Source organism: Euprymna scolopes, chromosome 37 (genome assembly GCF_053919585.1).
Source record: "Euprymna scolopes isolate OS-2025 chromosome 37, ASM5391958v1, whole genome shotgun sequence".
Taxonomy (NCBI): domain Eukaryota; kingdom Metazoa; phylum Mollusca; class Cephalopoda; order Sepiida; family Sepiolidae; genus Euprymna; species Euprymna scolopes.
This window is the reverse complement of record NC_136518.1, coordinates 8409993-8428969: the sequence shown is the minus strand read 5'-3', so window position 1 is coordinate 8428969 and position 18977 is coordinate 8409993. Positions and strand designations below refer to the sequence as shown.

Here is an 18977-nt window from a genome sequence, read left to right as displayed (position 1 = left end):
AAAGTAAAAAATACAAGCTTAAGTTATCTCCCTTATATTAGTAGCCCTAAACAGAAATTAAAACACCGAATTATGAATGCAGGAAACGGGCACGGTAACATTTTTTTTCTTAAATGAAGACCTAAAATAGTTTTTCTTTTTGTTTTGTTTACTGAAGTACATCTTAATTCCAGGTGTCTCGAATATTTCTCTTTAGTCTATGAATGCTATAAATTACATTTTAGCCTGACGATTCTTTACGGTGATGAAATCGGAAAGCTTCTATTTTATTATTACTATTATTATTTTTTTTTTTTTTTTTTTTTTTTTTTTTTAATGGAAATAAATCTTATTGGCTACTAAAAGGAAAAAACACTTTTCCGCTAAAAAAAATTACAAAAATTTGGGACACTGATTTGGGGATAAAAAAAATGGGAAAAATGTTATGTCATGGATTTTAGGGGGCTCGTTTTTATATTCAACCATGAGACTTAAGGGCGTTGGTTTAAATGCTCCACGATCCCTGGCACCCCACTTTTTATTTATTTTCTTTTATAGAAATGTGAAATACAAGCCCATGTTAGTAGTAAACGAAAACGGTCACAAGACCAAACGGATCAAGTAAAGAATAGATACCCTGTAGCAGACGACGCCGCCTGGCGGTGCCCGGCGCACATTTCAACTAACACCGGTGATTCGACATTGGCACAAGCACATGGCGTCGGTTGTTTGTAAACACGTCAAATAGCAAACATGCTCGAATATTCGCCAGCAATTTTTTTTTTTAATATATTTACAAAACTTTTGAAGATTTAAAAGAAAAAGTATATATTTACAGAACATTTTTTAAAGTAACAAAACGAACGTATTTAAAGATATTTAAATGGTGTCTCTTTGTTTCGGATTTTTGCGGCTAAGATTGATTTTTATGTACCGTTTTTTGGGGGTGTTTTCTGTGCGTTTTTAAGATAATTCAATATTTATTCTTTAAAACATTAATTTCAGCGACAATTAATATATTTTGAAAATATTTTTAAATTAAATTTTGACGAATATTCGCGAGCAAGATTTTTTTAAAAATAAGATATTTTAATAAATGGGTGTCTTTCTGAGTGCGTTTTTTAAATTTTTTTAATAGAAATCTTTTTATAATTTTTATTTTTATCTTGTGATACATTTCATTATAAAAATAAGTTATGTGAATAAAATATATTTTTTAAATCTCGATTGTTTATACTTGTGATTTTATTATGCATAAAAATTGCCTCGGCCTAAAAGGATTTCTCCTTCACTGACCACCGACATACACCGCACTTTAAATAAATATTGAATTGTATTAAAAACGTAAAAAAAAAAATGGTTAAAACCGTATAGAATGAACCTTTTATGTTTTATTCAGTCTTTATTTGAACTTAATGGACTGTTTTGTTGTTTTTACTGTTTTATTCTTTTTATCAAACAAAAATAACTTTTATAATGAAATATATAGTATGGACTGTTTTCAAATATCGAAATTTTAAAATTAAAGTTTTATTTAAAAAAAAAAAAAAAGACCAGGTGCTTTTTTCTTTTTAGAGATCTTTTTTTTTTTTCCGCCATTTATTACTTTGAAATTTTATTCAACAATGAAATGATAAAATTTTCGTTAAATATATTTTTAAAAAATTATAAAATATCTATAAAGTCTATTTTTTATGTCTGTAAAAGTTTGTTGAAAATTCAAATAAAGTTTATAATTTAATTGAAAAAAAAAAACACCTGGTCTTTATTTTATTTTTTAAAATAAAATTAACTTTAATTTTAAAATTTCGATATTTGAAAAAGTCCATAATGTCATAAAAGTTTTATTTTTGTTTGATAAAAAGAATAAGTTATTAAAAAGTTCTGTAAATATATTAAAAACGCACTCAGAAAGACATTTATTAATTTTTTATTTAAAAAAAAAATCTTGCTCGCGAATATTCGTCAAAATTTAATATTTAAAAATATTATTTTCAAAATATATTAATTGTTGCTGAAGTTAACGTTTTAAAGAATAAATATTGAATTTTTTAAACGCACAGAAAACACCCCCAAAAAACATGGTACATTCCACCTGCGCAAGTTTTCCTTTTGTCGATTCATCACAATCATAACAAATGCTTCTTGTGTCCTTCAGCATATCATGGCAATGTGCACCAAAGAAAAGTCTCTTTACATATCATGCATTGCACAAGGTATGTTTCACCTTTACACCATTCACCTTTCTCGACATATATCTTGGTCACTCTAGAAATTCTTTCAAGAATTATTCACTGGCGGAGGGGGACCCTGCATACTTTTTTTTTTTTTTTTTTTTTTCATTGTTATTCCTTATGTTTTACATTTGAACTTTCATTAACTGTTCCTACTTATTTCTATTTTCAGGAATTCTACAGAATTATTTTTTGTTTCTCCTTCTGCACTGTGTTGTGGCGGTACGTATTAAAAAAAAATTTGGAGATTTATCAGGAAAGTCAACCAATAGAAAAAGGGTTAACAAATACAAAAATCCGATGAATCCCACATAATTTTGACCTTAGCAACCCTTTTTTATATCAAATGAAAACATTAGTTTTCCACTGTCTGAATACCCTATATACCAAATTTTAAATCTAGATAAAAAAAAATTCATTGAGTATATAGCTTGAAGTGTCTTCACACATTTTCACTTTATTTTATAGAAAAATGCGAGCATGAAAAAAGGACAAGATTTTCTAGTAGAAAAAAAGTTAAATTTATAACTTAAAATATTGCAGCATTAAGAATTGATTATATAATGTTATAAATTGAATTTTAAAAAATTCTTAATGCTGCAATATTTCAAGTTATAAACTGTATTTTTTTTTTTTTTATTAGAATATCTTGTCCTTTTCTTTTCCATGTTTAAGCTTAACCATATTACTTTTCAGGCTCGCATTTTTCTATTGTAATCCATGATTTTTACACGCTTCCGGTCAATTCACTCGCTCTTTGTTTAATTTCAGTCTTATTTTTTGCTCCGATAAACATAATATACATAACAATTTCCGTCACTCGTTTGCTTTCATTCTGTTTCACTTATTTCTCTTTTCACAAGAGCGGTGAATTAGTAGCAACATTAGTTGAAATGACGTGGTTGCTATGGAAGCTAGTCATAAAAAAAAAAACGTAGCTCACCTTACGAATTTTAAATTCATAACTTTTGTTTTACTGAATGAAAAATTGAATTCTTTTTCCAATATAGCTGAGAAAGTGATTTATAAACTATAATTGTTTGAATTTTGGTCGCAAAAATGAGTGGGCGGTGAAGCTTTAAAGCAGTACTAAATGACTAAAACTGCCACTTAACCATATATTCAAACACGGTTTGAATGATAACGGCATAAAGTGGGAATTAATTCACTAACACCTTGTACGTATTAGTTCAGTATGTGGGTAGATGCCAGATACCTCCAGATTGCAACTGTCCATTGCTTACATTCGGCATGCCGCCATCTGTCTCAGAGATTGGAGGATTTAGTTTGTCAAAAACATTTTTTTTTCAAGCACTATGGATAATCAAGGTATTTTTTTTTTCTCTCCAGTGGTAGTTTAACTATTGAACTTCATAATGAAAGATCATTATAGTGAAAAAGTTTTAAAATAGAATCATTAATAGGGCTAGGACAACAGCACATTCTTTTGGCTCTCGAGTGTGTATCCATAATCTTTTATGCTTTTATAAAGTGATATGGTTCTGTGTTGATTAACTGTCTGTGTTGGATATATACTCGAGAGTCAAAACAATGAAAAGAATATGCTGTTGTCATAGCCCTAATCATTACCCTTTAATGTAACTAAAATTAACAAATTTTTTAATCATCTACATCATAATTTAGGTCATAAAGTATTAATGGACGTGACGGTTGTTTCATATCCCCCCTCTGAGATTTTTTTTTTTTTTTTTTTTTTTTTTTACCCCCCGCCCCCCTCTTAATTGGTTGACTACTCTGCTAAATACCTGAAATTCCTTTCGTTTTTTATAAAATTTATTTTTAATTCAAAAACCTGGAACGTTGATCTGAGGAAAACATTAACAAATTAATTTGACTAAATATTTATTTTCACACTAAGTACGCTTGCTGGTACAGCCCCCCCCCCCCCTCATCCATCCACCTCTCAATAATGCCATCTGCAGAATCGTAAATAAAATTTGTCTTTTCTGCAATCCAATCATGTGATGCGAATATACTCAAGTCTTTGACTTGTCTACCAAGTTTCTATCATGGATGTTTAACAAATATTTAAATTAATATTTATTTCTATAGACCTGTAATGTTTGGCAACACTGGCAGGATAATGTTTCAATCTGTGTTGGATGTTAGACTGACAACAGCCAGTGATTTTGCTGAAAATAGTTGATATTAGGAATTGTTTAGAGAAATAGAATTGTTCACTGGAATGTAAAACTATTTTAGTTAAAATGTTTAGAAAATTTGCTAATTTTCTAAACAGATATAGACCTTGAGCAGTTTACCTACGTGACTGTGGGTCACGTGTTGGGACATGATGTTGGATCACTTACGCCACCGGAACTACTGTATGAAACTTCTTTTTGAGGATGAAGTACCGGAACTGACAGGTCAAAGATTAGTTCCTATTTACAATGCCTCTCCACGGGACAGTTAGACACCAGGGCCATTTTTTAACGTGGAGAAAAGGAACAAAAATAAAAATTGTCTCAGTCGTGAAGGATTTCTCCTCCACTGACAGAACAAGAAATTGAAGTGCAGCATCTGAAGAACAGATACTACACTTTGATCTTGTCCCGAAGGTCAGGTATTTATTTGCTCCCCCACCGAGCAAATTAGGCACAAGGCCGATTTTAAATGTGAGGAGTGAAGGGGAAATGGGGACCAACTCCCCGGGGAGTAGGGGAGCTGGATAGTGACAATTGGTATGAAGGGTTGCCCCTACATTGACCAAGGTCTTATGTGGGGTCGTCCCCACATAGGGTTTTTGCTTGCAGTATCTGCCGGAACAGATGGTATTTATTTGCTCCCCTACTGAGCAAATTAGGCACAAGGCCGATTTTTAATGTGAGGAGTGAAGGGAGGGAGAAGGGAAAAAGGGGACCAGCTCCCGAGAGGTGGGAAATGGGAGCTGGTTAATGGTCAGGTATGTGGGGTTGCCCCCACATCTGGTCTTTGCTAGTCATAGCTAGTCATAGCTAGTCATAGCTTGCAGCATCTGCCGGAACAGATGGTATTTATTTGCTCGCCCACTGAGCAAATTAGGCACAAGGCCGTTTTTAATGTGAGGTAAAAACCAGCTCCCCTAAAAGGGGTCACTCTGGTTACCAAAAATAATAATTGTCCCAGTATAGAGGGTTTCCCCTCCATTGACTGGTACAAATTATCTTAAGTGCAGTATCTGCCGGAACAGATACTACACTTTGATCTTGTCCCGAAGGCCAAGGAATTGTTGGCAAACTATGCAGATGTGCATTGGTATGAGCTCTGGAAGCGAGGCTAGACAAAAACCCATAAAGTAGGGAGATGCTTTTCAGTCACCCTGTATCTTATCCTGCCTTGACAGTTCAAAATTCTCTGTAGCTTAGTAGTGAATGCCCTTTTCTCTTTCCTGCAACCTCTTTCCCACATAAGAGACGTTGCAAGCCTCTCTGCACAATCATTATTTTCATAAGTGCTCGTCTGAGGTCTATGGTCTCCCTTTACCAGACTTTCACGAAAAACACTTCCCTAGCTAAAACCACAATTAATAATTCCCTCCACCTCTTTATCTGTGCCTAAACCTAAACGTAGATTCCATGAACAAAGCTTCTTTTCGAACTCCATGCCTCTGGAACTGTCTTGTTTGCCTGCTTTTCAGCTGACTACAATATGGTTGTCTTAAAGTCCAATGTGAACAAGTTCTTGATGAGCCGTCTCCTTAAGTAATCCAATTTACCAAAATTCCTAGGATATTGTCCCATTGACTACCACACACTTAATATCCTGTATATTGTATTTGGTCCACACAGTTCCGCAGGCGTGCAATTCTAAGAAAGAAGCTTCGTTCATGGAATCCATGTTTAGGTTTTAGGCACAGATAAAGAATGGGGGGGGAGTATTGATAGTGGTTTCAGCTAGACGAGTGTTTTTCATAAGTCAGGACAAGAGGGACCATAAATTGGAGCTCAGACGAGCGCTTTTTTTTTCCTTATTCTGTGTGCCCCCATAACGTTGACTTTGTTTTTCCTTAGTGTTGAAGGTAACAAGTCTTTTAGATTTTGACGTCTGGAAATTAGACGTCTTAGATTTTGACGTCTGGAAATTAGACGTCTTAGATTTAGACGTCTGGAAATTTCTTTTATGGAACTCTGAATCTAACTGAATGCATGCAAACACTGAACCAAAAAAAATTGGTTGATTTGCCGTAAAAATTCAAATTACACCCCTTCCTCATCCGATGTGAAATCAGATTTCAGATTTTCATTTCAAATCTGACGAATCCGATCCTTTCATTGCAAGAAAATATCTTCATTCTTGTAGGGTGTGGAGATCTAGTTTCTGATTACACCAAATGTTTCCTTGGGAACAAATGTCTTGATGATGGTCTGAAATATCTTAGAAAAAAAGAAAAAAAACTAAAAAAAAAAAAAAACTAATTCAAACAAGAATTAAGTTTCAGCTTCCGTCCAGAGAGAAAACCAATATTACTGAAAAAGGGTAAAAATGGAATCTGTCACAACTTGGTGTACTTGCGAAGCTTATGACGATGCGGTGATTTTTCAAATGAGTTTTAATGTTTATACTTATGCTACTAGCAGGGTGAACCAGTGTTGCCCAGGATGAATGAGGAATTTTAGTGGACACTCTAGGCGATCTTCATGCTAATTTTAGGGCAATTACTGCCTGTACTTGTAAAGGACATCTTAAGCTATATAATTATAAAACTCTGGACCGTCCGGACGTCATTGCTGCTTGAATCTTGTAGAATATATATATATATATATATATATATATATATATATATATATATATATATATATATATATATATATATAGAGAGAGAGAGAGACATACATACACACACACACACACACTCACTAGCCTGGGTGCTCGGGTGTTTGGAGGTGTTGAAAAAAAAAAAATGGTAGTAGGTAGGCTCGAACCCGTACTACAAAGGAGGAAAAGAATGAAAAATGACGTTTTTGCAATAGTGTCCATCGCGGAAGTGGTGAAGGTTTAAATTAAGGCTAGTCAATCGAAAAGACGATGACATTCGAAAATATCTGCGAAAAATCCGACCCTCTTCCTGTAGAAAAGTGCCCAGTTGAGGGTGAAGGAATTAATAATTTTAGCCAATTTTTCGAAATTTATCGTCCGAAGTGTCGCGCCTCAAAACAATAGCGATCTTGTGAAAATCCGTCGGCTCTATCGAAAGTTTTAGGCAGACATATAAATCTCATTGTGTGTGTGTTAGCATTTATAAAAAAAAAAAAAAAAAAAAGAATGCGTAAGTCAGTATGAATTAATAAAAGTAGGAAAAATGGTCAATTAGAATAACGGAAAGTTTTAGTTTAGGGATTCTCACTGTATCTTGACTGTTTAGAGATCGAAATCGGTGGTACCAGTCCGAGCTGTTTCCGTTTGTTCAAATCTTCCGCTTTTCAACTCTGCCACCAATAGTAGTCAATCAAATTCCACTTTTGTCTTTAAGTTTAAAACAAAACAATTACGACTTTTTCACTTCACGTATTGTCATTTTAAGAAGGGCTTTTGGATCAGACACCACCAACCTCCCCATCCTAAGAACTGCCTTCGGAAGAGCCACCCTCCAACATCCCTATGTAAAGAACTGTATTCAGAGTAGACAACCCCTATTTTGGGGGGTGTTGGATGGAAAAGTAATTTCCCCCAAATTTAATTGTGATAATCGTAGTCAGCATACTCACGTGCAAATGCTACAAAAAAAAAAAAAAAAAAGTTGGGAAGTGGCAGGGTCGGTAGGAGAAGTAGATTTGTATATTGCACGTGCGTACAAATCTGGCAGCCAGTGAATTACAGCGCGGGATACAAGTCTTTATCTCTATAAGCACTTGTCTCCGCAAAAGTTGAATATTTTCTTGATCTGTATAGTGGAAAACCTATAAGTCGTCATTCAAAAGGAAATTGTGGAGGTGAACCTAATGTACAAATTTACCCCCCTCCCTAAAAAAAAAAAATAACGTGTGCAATCTCGAATCAGTCCGGAAAATAAATTTAAATAAAATACTCTACCGAATCCAATCCCTATAATTAATGAAATTTACGTTAAGTGTAGAGTAGGTGGGAAAAGCCGGTAAGACCCTAACTTTCAAACATGCCGGTAAGTTTGTCAAATGAAGTATGCAAGCCCAAATTGGAAAATATCTAAAGTTTGATAAAAAATATTAGATATTAACTTAGTTATTTGCAAAGTACATGATAAAACACTATAAAATCAATGGATGTAAAGTATATTTTTATTATAAGTGGTTAAAAAATAAACCTAAATATATTTAACTATAAGAGGGGAAGAATATACAGCGAAAGAATCCAGTAGCTGTGATTACCAAAACGTTTTTAAATCGGTGACGATCGTAACTTAAAAGCCAGTTTTTCTATAACGCCCAATGATAGGAACACACGTGCACAGACATGTAAACAAAGGAACATGCCAAAAAAATCTTAAAATGTAAACATATTGTAAGTTTACTGACTATATATATATATATATATATATATATACACACACGCGGACATCCACACAATTATTTAGTTGTTGCAATAGTTATAAAAAGATGAGTTTTTTGTGCCAAATGTTTGAGTGACGCCATTTTTGTAAATTGTAATAACTGTTCGTTTATATAGAGAAAAATAGAATTCCATTAATATAAGAATATTCAGAGCTTAGCCAATGAAGAATTGCAGGAATTTCAGAAAGGAGAAATAATTTTTGGATCGAGAAATGGAAAGATAATCGTATGTCTGAGTATATGATCCAGTTATGAAGGATGCTGGGAAAATAGTTGTGTATATTTCTTCCTGGTGATGACTAGGGTCGGTATGAGGACTTTAGATATAGAGGGAGAAATAGGAACTACTTTCTCTAAAGATGATGCGATTGTGATGTTGCTCTTAGGATGAAATGTAGAATTTTATAACGACTAAATGTCTAAAATGTCGTTCTAAAGTTACATAAGATAGTGGCTAACAGTCTAGACAATAATTTTTTATGCGGCATCTGTTGTTGCAAACCTACGGTAATTTGGTCCAGAGGGGAATTTCTGTAATCAAAATATAATATAGAAAAAAAAAAAAAAATACACAAACACAAACGCACACACACACACACACGTTGCTAATTTTCAATAGGAGAAAGATGAAGTAATATATAATAGTCGTATTCCTGTGTTTGTTCACAATTTAATACGTACAAAAGGTAGTTTCACAAATTAACTTTCAAACTGAAAACGGATTTTTTAAAATTTTATTCCAGCATGATTTTTATATATACTATGCATTCAAAAGAAATTTCCATTCAATGAATACCCTTATTTACACATGGGTTCCCCAATTTATGAGAACGACCTGTGTTTTCAGTGACGTCTGTTATTCCAGACGATTGCCAGATAACCGTCCATTAGTTTTTCCTGAAATTTTGCCACAAATTGTATTTCATTAGAGGTAAATATTCATTTTTTTTTTTTTTTTTTTTTTTTTTTTTTTTTTTTTTTTTTTTTTTTTTTTTTGCTAAAATTCCCGTTGCGTCCCTAGGTCAAAAAGTAGCCAAAAATGACACTTTTTGCCCCATAACTTTTGATCCATCCATTAGATTTTTCTGCAACTTCGCCAAAATATGTAGCCCAATAAGATTCTTTATAAATTAGTCTGATTGTTTTCTAATTTATGGAAATCGCACCTTACAGGGTGTGAAGCCACTTGATGTAAGGAGCTATCCGGAATGAAAGATGATTATTGCAAGGATGGGAGATGCCTGTTGGCTGTATTGCTGAAAAGACCAAGCCGAAAGCAGGAGGAAAACTATCAGCAGCAAGAATTCTGCATCTCTTAGAAAAAAACTACTGGAATAGGAAGCTGTATTATAACTAGGTATCAAAACAACGAATTGATGAACACTCAAATGTCTGAGATCTAATCTATGCCCCCCCCACTTGCCAAACTTTCATGCAAAACACCTGTCTAGCTGAAACCACTATCAATAATTTTCCCCCACTCTTTCTGTTCCTAAACCTAAATGATTCCATGAACAAAGTTTCTTTCTTAGAACTGCACACCTGTGGAATTGTCTTCTGTTTGCCTGCTTTCCAGCTGACTACAATATGGTCGTCTTCAAATCTAACGTAAAATTCTTCATCCAATTTATCAAATTTCCATTACTAATTACTACGATATTGTCCTTGACTATCGTACTCATTAACCCTTATCCTTCAGTGGCCTCCGGGCCTTGATAAGTGGTGACTCCTTTGTGTAAAAAAAAAAAAAAAAAAAAAAAAAGCTGGTCCAAATGAAGGAAATGGGTCCAACAATTCTAAAGAGAATGTTTTATTAGATTAAACGTTTTCTGTTGCATTCATACTTTTGTATGGAAAGTGACGGTGGCTTAACGACATACACTTCCAACCTGGGTGTCCCAAATCTGAATCCAGTTCGTTCCACAAAACTCAATTTCACTTAGAATGTTGGCAACCTTCATGTGGTCCATCCTGTAAATACCCAATGTCTTTCTAGAAAGAATTCTGACTAGAAAAACATCATGGAAAATCAATGCGAGCGACAGAATCTTCAGATTCATCCAATTGTAACAGAGCCGCTGATGTCGTGTTAGCAGCAGCTGCATAACACACATGCAAATAACTGAGCCAGTGCGTGAAGTGACGTCACGGTGGAGGAAGAGAAGGAAAAGAAATCGGAAAAAGCATATGCCAGCATGAGATGGACACGTGACCCATGGGGTGGGGCTGGAAATGACCTGTTGATACTGCGGAGTTTTGTTCATCTCATGCAAACGAAATGCACTGTAAAAAGATTTTCACTTTTTTTTTTTTTTTTTTTAAATGATGCGTTTGCTTGCAACGTAGTGGTAATAAATTCCTTTTGTTAAAACTGAAAAAAAAAATCGATATTTTTTTTTCTTCTGTCTCAGACACGTGTTGGATCCAAATGTTGAAACATAATGGCACCGGTTAAAAAGATTAGCGACCACATTGTACGATGTGATGCTGACAATTCTTGCATAATAAATTTTGCACATTCGTTCATTTTAGGTTCTGAGTGACGTCACACCTAGTTTCATCAGAGGTAAATATTCAATTTTTTTTTTTTAATTCAATTCTGGCTTTACCTTGTATTTTTGCCATTTTTAAAAAATTTATTTTAAAATATAATTTTGCACGTAATTTTATGAATTTGTTGCTATTTCACTTCTCAGAATTGTTTAGATGTGAATTGCTTATTGTCTTAAATAATTTTTGCACATAATTTTATGAATTTTATTTCTAATTAGATGTGGCTTGCTAATTTGTATCATTTAAACTGTTTGATCTGTTTTGTAAAATCTTGGGTGCTATTCTCGACATTCAGGTGTCTTGTCAAACTGGAATCTGTACGGAATTTCAAACTATATTAAATGAACATAGGTAGCCAGCTCTCATTCCATCAGCCATGCCAGGGTAGAAGTCTTAAATAATTTGCAATTGCTTTCTTAGTATCGCCCTTAGAGAGAATTGAATCTTCAACCTATAGAAGAGTACCCCCTTAGAACTGATATTTTCTCCTTTGCAGCATCGGTCCTTGCTGAAAGTTCTGTCCTCAGTGCAGGCGATACTAAGAATACAATTATGGGTTACAAGGTGCCTTCAATAAGTTTCCACACTTTTGTTCAGGAATTTAAAATTGTAGATTCTTAAATTGAGTTATTGCTATAGATCTTATGAAATGACTAACTTGTATGATTTCAGGTTCAAATGAACAGCTACAGCAGGTAATTGGAATACACCCTACTAAAGCTTGGTTGTCACAGCTGGTGAATTTAAAAAATGCAATCTGGACGTGTGGACACTTTAGAAGAACGATGTGATAGTTTAAACTTGGAAAAAATGCCACAGAAACTATGGAATACTTCAGACTGCTTTTGGACCATCTTGCGTGGCATAAGAGATCCAAGGCAGGTAGGGAGTCTGAGGGATAATGTGTGGGAAGAAGTAAGGAAGTCAGAACACCAGAGTTGATTAGCCAAATAAAGGATTTTATGGATTATGACAGTTGTGTGTGTCTAGACAATAAGTGCAGTTTGATGTCAGTGTGGGAACTGTACACACAATTATTCACAAGGAACTGAAGATGCAGAAGATTTGTGCAAAGGTTGAAGGTTCAATTCTATGTGGACGACCGAAAAATACAACTGTCAAGAGTGATTTTTCACAATACTCACCCAAAACAAAAATTGTCACTGAACTGTATGGGAATACTGCATTAAGGGAGAATTTGAGTAGATGGTTGAGTAGCAATGTTTGTTCACATTACATTTAAATTTCAGCATGTTGTTGAAAATGGATCTGTTATGTTGAGTATATGTCAGTGTGTATATTGCTGTGTTGACTTATTGAAATCGTATCTCATTGTGTGAGTGTACATATATTGAGGAGTGTGTGTGTGTATATATATATATATATATGTGTGTATATTCTTGTCTGATGGATGATAAGGAATAGTCTTAACCAGGGGGGTCACATAACAGAAGCAGAGATGAGTGCAGTTCTTTTAACATAGAGGGGAGATACTTCACTTATGAACGGGACACACAGTTCTTTTGAGATGATAGATAAAACATTTACCTTTTCCTTTTAATGGAATGACGACAGACAGACAAGTTTACAAATATAAATGATTCTATATTCATACCAGCTGGCTGAGTGATGGTCAGGGATTCAAGCCTTTGCATGGTCTCCTCTGCTTCCCTTCGCCTCCAAGGGGCGTCCGTTCCCAGTTTGACTGACTCAACTCTAAGTCGTTCTGACTGTCTCTAACACTCGAACCCTGTCTCAATATATTGTGAATCTTTCTTGACGTCAGAGGCGTGGTCAAGCAATGCGACTCCTCACATTTCAAATTACACGTGTGCTTTGCACATGCATCTACACGCCTCTGGTAAACAAAGAAATTCCTAAATTGAGTTGTATCGTTTGTAACCTATTTGTTAATCGTTTCTAAACTGCATTGTTCACATCTAACTCGGACATAAATATTTAGTTATTTGCGAGAACAATAACAATCGTTCTACATTCCTAGGATTTCAATATGTATTTTAACTTTTTTTTTTTTTTACTTTGTTCGATTCTAACCTTTTCCAAATATAATTTTCAAATTTATCTAGTTTGTTTTAGTTACTGGGGGTGTCTCTTTTTACACAACAAAATTTCGGACCGTAACAGATCTATCTTTAGAGAGTGAAAGAATTCTGTAGCCGGTTTTCTTCTTGCAAGTAAAATATTTATGTCCAGCCATGTTACTGTTATTAATAAACATACGGGGCGTCAGCGAACTCTTTTTCGAGCTTTATTAGTGCACGTTTGCTTTAATGTATAAAAATTGGTATCAAAGCTCTTAGAAGCATCATTAGAAATTTAAAAACTTTGAACAAAAAAATAAACCTGTTTTTAGAACACATTAAAAGTGCCAAAATATTTTATTAAAATAAGAAAAACATTTCCAACGATGACATATTTTAACTTTCCTTACTGGGTTCGATTTTACCATTTTCCAAATATCATTTTCAAACTTATCTGATTTGCTCTTTTACTTTACTGGGGTCTGTCCGTTTTTATATAACTGAGCAAGGAAATTCCAAAGGCTTTCATTTCAAGGAAAGAAGCCTTCAGAAAGTACTTGCACCATCTAGGGGACCTTTACACTGAAGGGGTGGGATTTTCCTGCTGGGTGCATTTTCGTTCATGGGGTACTTGTGCAGCAATCTCGGAACACATTCTGTTGAAGGGAGAGAACTTGAATGCCTACTAGACACTGTCCTCGAGTGTCTAAGGTCTCTCCGTACAGGGGTTTGTCAGAACAATCTGGCATGAGGATACTTTTTCCATAGAAGTAAACCCTGACCAAATATTCAAAATCACATAGTTCGCTGCCCAAATAAGATCTCCTCACTAAGGCTAACCCATATTAGCTTTTCCGAGGAAGGTGCACCTTCTCCAAGTGATGTTATCTCGAGTAACAGCACGAAACTGGATACTCCACCAGACTAGATAAATTCTTGTCCTGGAATTCATTAAGACCAAGAGACGAAAATAAGATAATACAATATATGAAAATGGTTAATTGGGGAGAGGAAAATGATGTTCTCAACTTAATCAACTCAGTGTTTAAGAAATAAAGAACTTAAATGGAACATTCGAATATCTATGTATCGCATATAGAGGTCAAGTGTTAGCCCCAGGTTGAGGGCCCCTTGAGTTCTGAGAACTTCGACTGAAGTAAAATAAAACAAAAAAAAAAAAAAATTGAAGTACTTGTAAAATAAACACAGGGATGCAACACCATGGTGATGTGACAGTGGCTGAAGCCTGGTAGACAGTGCTGGGATTATTAGATTAAAAACTATTGCTTGCACCCCGTGTATGTGGGATGGGGCTTGTGGTTGGTGCACCAGCCCATGTGATAAAACTCTTGGGGCGGGGGGGACGCAAATGGTTGCGTTATAAAGATACTAGTTGGCCACCTGGTTTACCTGATCCTAAAATGCTTGAATAAATTTTAATTCATGCAGATGTCTAATTTTTTTATTAGAGCCAAATTCTTTATTCATTATATTGTACCTAAGTCATTTTTTCTAATTTTGAAATTGCTACCATCACCAGACGAGGTGCAAGCAATATTTTAATCTGAATGAATTAAAATATAATTAAGCGCGTTTTACGACTAGGCAATGCTGGGCGGCTTTCTAGTAGATATAAAATTGACCTTGTCTGTGTGCAGAACTGTCGATTTTGGGGCTAAAGACTCCAAACTTTGTATATGGGGTATTCAGATCTGTTGAATAAAATGGATTTGGTTTTTAGCCAAAAAAAGCCGTGAAGAGGTCAAAATTTGAACTTGGAAGGTGTAAATTAATTTAATGTGTGCACCTTATGCAGGTGCAAATATGCATTTGTTTGTTACTTTGTACAATTTTGATATGCATGTTTCTTGGGTTCAGATGGTAGCAAATACTGCTAGAGAGGTAACTGTTTTGGTTTCGATTCTAGCTGTTGGCACCCAAATCATATCTATATGCCCATAAGTATTTTTTTTTTTTTTTTTTTTTTTTTTTTTTTGTGTTGATATTCATATTAAAACTTTTTCTATTAAAAAATGAAAATACAACTTTGTTATATATGGGTCGTGAAATTGCATTCATCTGCAAAAGATCTAGCTAATTTGCATATTCTTTTAAACATTCATTTTAATTAATTCCCTATTAGATTTTTTTTATGGGATGATCATCTTTAGTTAACTATTACGTGTAATTATATCCATGCAGATATTCTATATGATTTATACTTGCGTAATATTTGCGTAAAAAGGTTATAGTAAACACAAACCTCTTTCTATATATTTGTGTGTATGCATATATATATATATTAAAATTTTTTTTAAAAATATATACATTAAAAAAAAAAATTGCCTACCAAACTGTCAGTTTTTGAAGACATGAAACTTAATATGCAAAACATATTTGGGTTTTAGCCAGGGAAATCTGTGCAAAAGTGAAAATCAAGTGAAGTGAAGGTCGAACTACAGCATTAAAAATATGCATGCGTAACGTAATAGCTATTGGTTCGTGTTTTAATTTTTAGCCTTGCAGCAAACATGTCTTCATAACTCTGGCATTAACATCAAAAAGTAAATTGTAAGCTAAACGTTTTGGTTTCGATTCTCGGTGGTGGCGCACGAATTTTTTTTTTTTTTTTTTTTTTTTTTTTTTAATCATTACTATATATTGGATCCAATATAATAAATACGCAATCTGCACTGATCAAAATATTTTTAAGCGTATTTTACGACCAAGCAATGGTGGGTGGCCTGCTAGTAAATTTAATTTGTAAAGTCTTGATATGTATATTTCTTTGGGTCAGATGGTAGCAAATATGCTAGAGAACTAACAGTTTTGGTTTTAATTGTATCTGTTGATATCCACATGAAAAATTTGAAACCACTACTATATATTGGGTATAATTGTTTAATTTATTTCAATAAATCTAATTTTAACATTCTAAGTTTTATTTGATTTTTTTTTTTCCTCACTTCATCCTTTTTCTAAAAATATTTGTATTATCTCCCTTCCTGTCACGCTTCTGAAATTTTTTTCATATATAGGCAACGATGCAGAAACACCGAAAATTAATCTTCTCTTTCTGTCCTCCCTATTATCCTCTCCTCCCTTCTCACTTTTAAAGTAATAATTTAAAAAATTTCTTTTCCCATTTCAGTGACTAAATTTTGTCCGAGAAATATCACTTCATTTGGTGAAATCCTTGTGTTGTCCGATAATGGGGTAATGCCGTACGCCTCGTGCAAGGGCAGAGAATATAATTTCATCCAGGTTTGCCCAAGCGTCTACAGATTGCGGTTTCGGCACTTTGGAAATCCAGATAAAGAGTGCCTCTCTACGGTACGTTTGTGTGTCTGGAGAGAGTAGGAACGATAAAAATTGTCACAACTAAAGTTTTTTTTTTTTTTTTTTTTTTTTTTTTTTTTTTCCTTCAGACGATTGGCCAGTTGTGTACGAATCCCAAAAGTGATAGGAGCCTTATATCATGTCTGAAAGTGACTCAATGTTCAATGAGCGAGATCAGAAATGCGCCACTGTACAACTCATGCTCTCTACCGATCCAAGTTACGACAACAGGGCCATTGCCAGCATCCCGAAAATGCCAATCTGGCCTGTTCAAAGCTTGAGGGCACAGCTCAGTTTTTGGGCACGGTTATGGTTTTGGTGTAGTTTCAAGTGAGGGCTACATCATGCCTCCTCATATCTTCAAAGTCGGCTTGGAAGTCATCACCAAAGTGTAACTGGATGTGCTGAAGAGCATGGTGATCTCCTGGTGCAATCAGGTGACCGCTGAGAGACCATAGGTGTGGCAGCAGGACTTGGCCCTAACCCGACAGGTTCAAAGAGACCCAGGCTTGGATTCTGAAGGAATGCTACAACTTTGTACCCTTCTCTCATTGCACCCTCTCCTCCCCTGACCTGAACCCGCAGGGCTACTTCGTTTGGTCATATGTTGAAAACATCACCAACATGACCTCACAACACCAAAGCCAGCCTGATCACTGCTATCCACTGAATATCCACCGGCACTTGTGGAAAAGGCATGCTCCCAGTTCTGAACGCGTATCGAGGCAGTGATTAAGGCTGAAGGCGATTAAATTGAATAGATGTAAGCTCTACTACATAATCGAGTTACCTGAATTGATTTTTTTTTCAATAAAAGTTTCAAAGCTGTAGTGTTTTCTTTTAGGGCGAAAAATTTATTGTTCCGTGTGTGTGTGTGTGTGTGCATAAGTTAAAGGTACTCGGGAGATAAAACTCGTGAATTAAGACAAGGTTATTAAAAGTGCTCAAAAAGAACAAAAATATCTATATAGACAAATATTACATAGATGCTACACTGAACATGCTAATATTTTGGGCAAATTAGTTTTTAAACCAAAAGTCACTCGTCAGGCGACAGGAAAGTTTATTTGCCACCGAAGGCATCTGGTTAAAAAAAAAACAGATGCCGTCCGTGGCAAATAAACATTTTTACGTCGCCTGACGAGTGACTTTTGGTTTCTTGCAAACCAATTTGTTCTGAACATTAGCATGTTTAGTGTAGTGACTATATAATATTTGTCTATATAAATCTATTTGGCAAAAAATCTATATCCGAAGATGTTTAACTTGCCATTTATCACCAGAGGAATAAGAACTTTGTTTTCTTAAAAAAAAAAAATGGCCATGATTATATAACCCCCCCCTCCAAAAAAAATGGCCATGATTATATAACCCCCTCCCCCCCAAAAAATGGCCATGATTATATAATCCCCCCCCTTCCCAAAAATGGCCATGATTATATAACCCCCCTCCCAAAAAATGGCCATGATTATATAATCCCCCCAAAAAAAATATGGCCATGATTATATAACCCCCCCCCCCAAAAAAAAAAATTGGCCATGATTATATAACCCCCCCCCCACCAAAAAAAAATGGCCATGATTATATAACCCCCCACCCCCCAAAAAATCGGAAGTGTAGTTGAAACTTTTGTTTGCCATATTTTTTTGAACGAAGGCTTGGACAGGGTATGGCATGAAGGTCTCCTCAGGAAAATTAGATCATACGGTATCACTGGAAGAATACTTAACATAATTAAGTCCTTCTTAGATAAGACAAAAATCTAGGTTGTCCTCGAAGGTCATACATCTAAACAATATGATATAAATGTGGAAGTGCCTCAAGGGTCTATTCTTGGACCTTTATTATTCCTAATATTCATAAATGACTTCCCTGACAAAATTGTCTGTGAGATGGGTTTATATGCTGACAACATCATGCTCTATAACAGGCACAACAGGAAAACAAATGAACACATGAACACGTATCTAGAGAAATAGCAGAAACACCAATCTGTAGTGGAATGGTGACAAAAATGGATGGTCACATTCAATGCTGCCAAGACTAAACTTGTTTCCTTCAATAATTACAAGAAACCTTCTCTACCACCAATAGCAATGGCCAAAGACTCATTATCTGAAAGTACTTTTAAACTCCTCTGCCTAACGTTCACGGGAAACATGAGTTGGAACAATTACATTGAGAGCATTGCCAGGTCCGCTGCGAAGAAGGTATGCTTTCTCTACCGTGCTAGAAAGCTACTAATGACCGACATAATGTACCTCTATAAGGCCACCATTCGCCCATGTATGGAGTATTGTCGT

The 18977-nt window shown here is 34.8% G+C and overlaps 1 protein-coding gene across 1 annotated transcript in view; it reads left to right on the top strand.

The window, feature by feature from the left end:
- LOC145261073 (uncharacterized) overlaps positions 1–18977 on the top strand; it is a 71394-nt gene that overhangs the window by 20206 nt on the left and 32211 nt on the right. The window contains exons 2-4 of the mRNA XM_080119244.1: positions 2386–2435; positions 11273–11306; positions 16487–16668. Coding sequence (XP_079975370.1) covers positions 2386–2435; positions 11273–11306; positions 16487–16668 — 266 coding nt within the window. The remainder of the gene's footprint in view (positions 1–2385; positions 2436–11272; positions 11307–16486; positions 16669–18977) is intronic.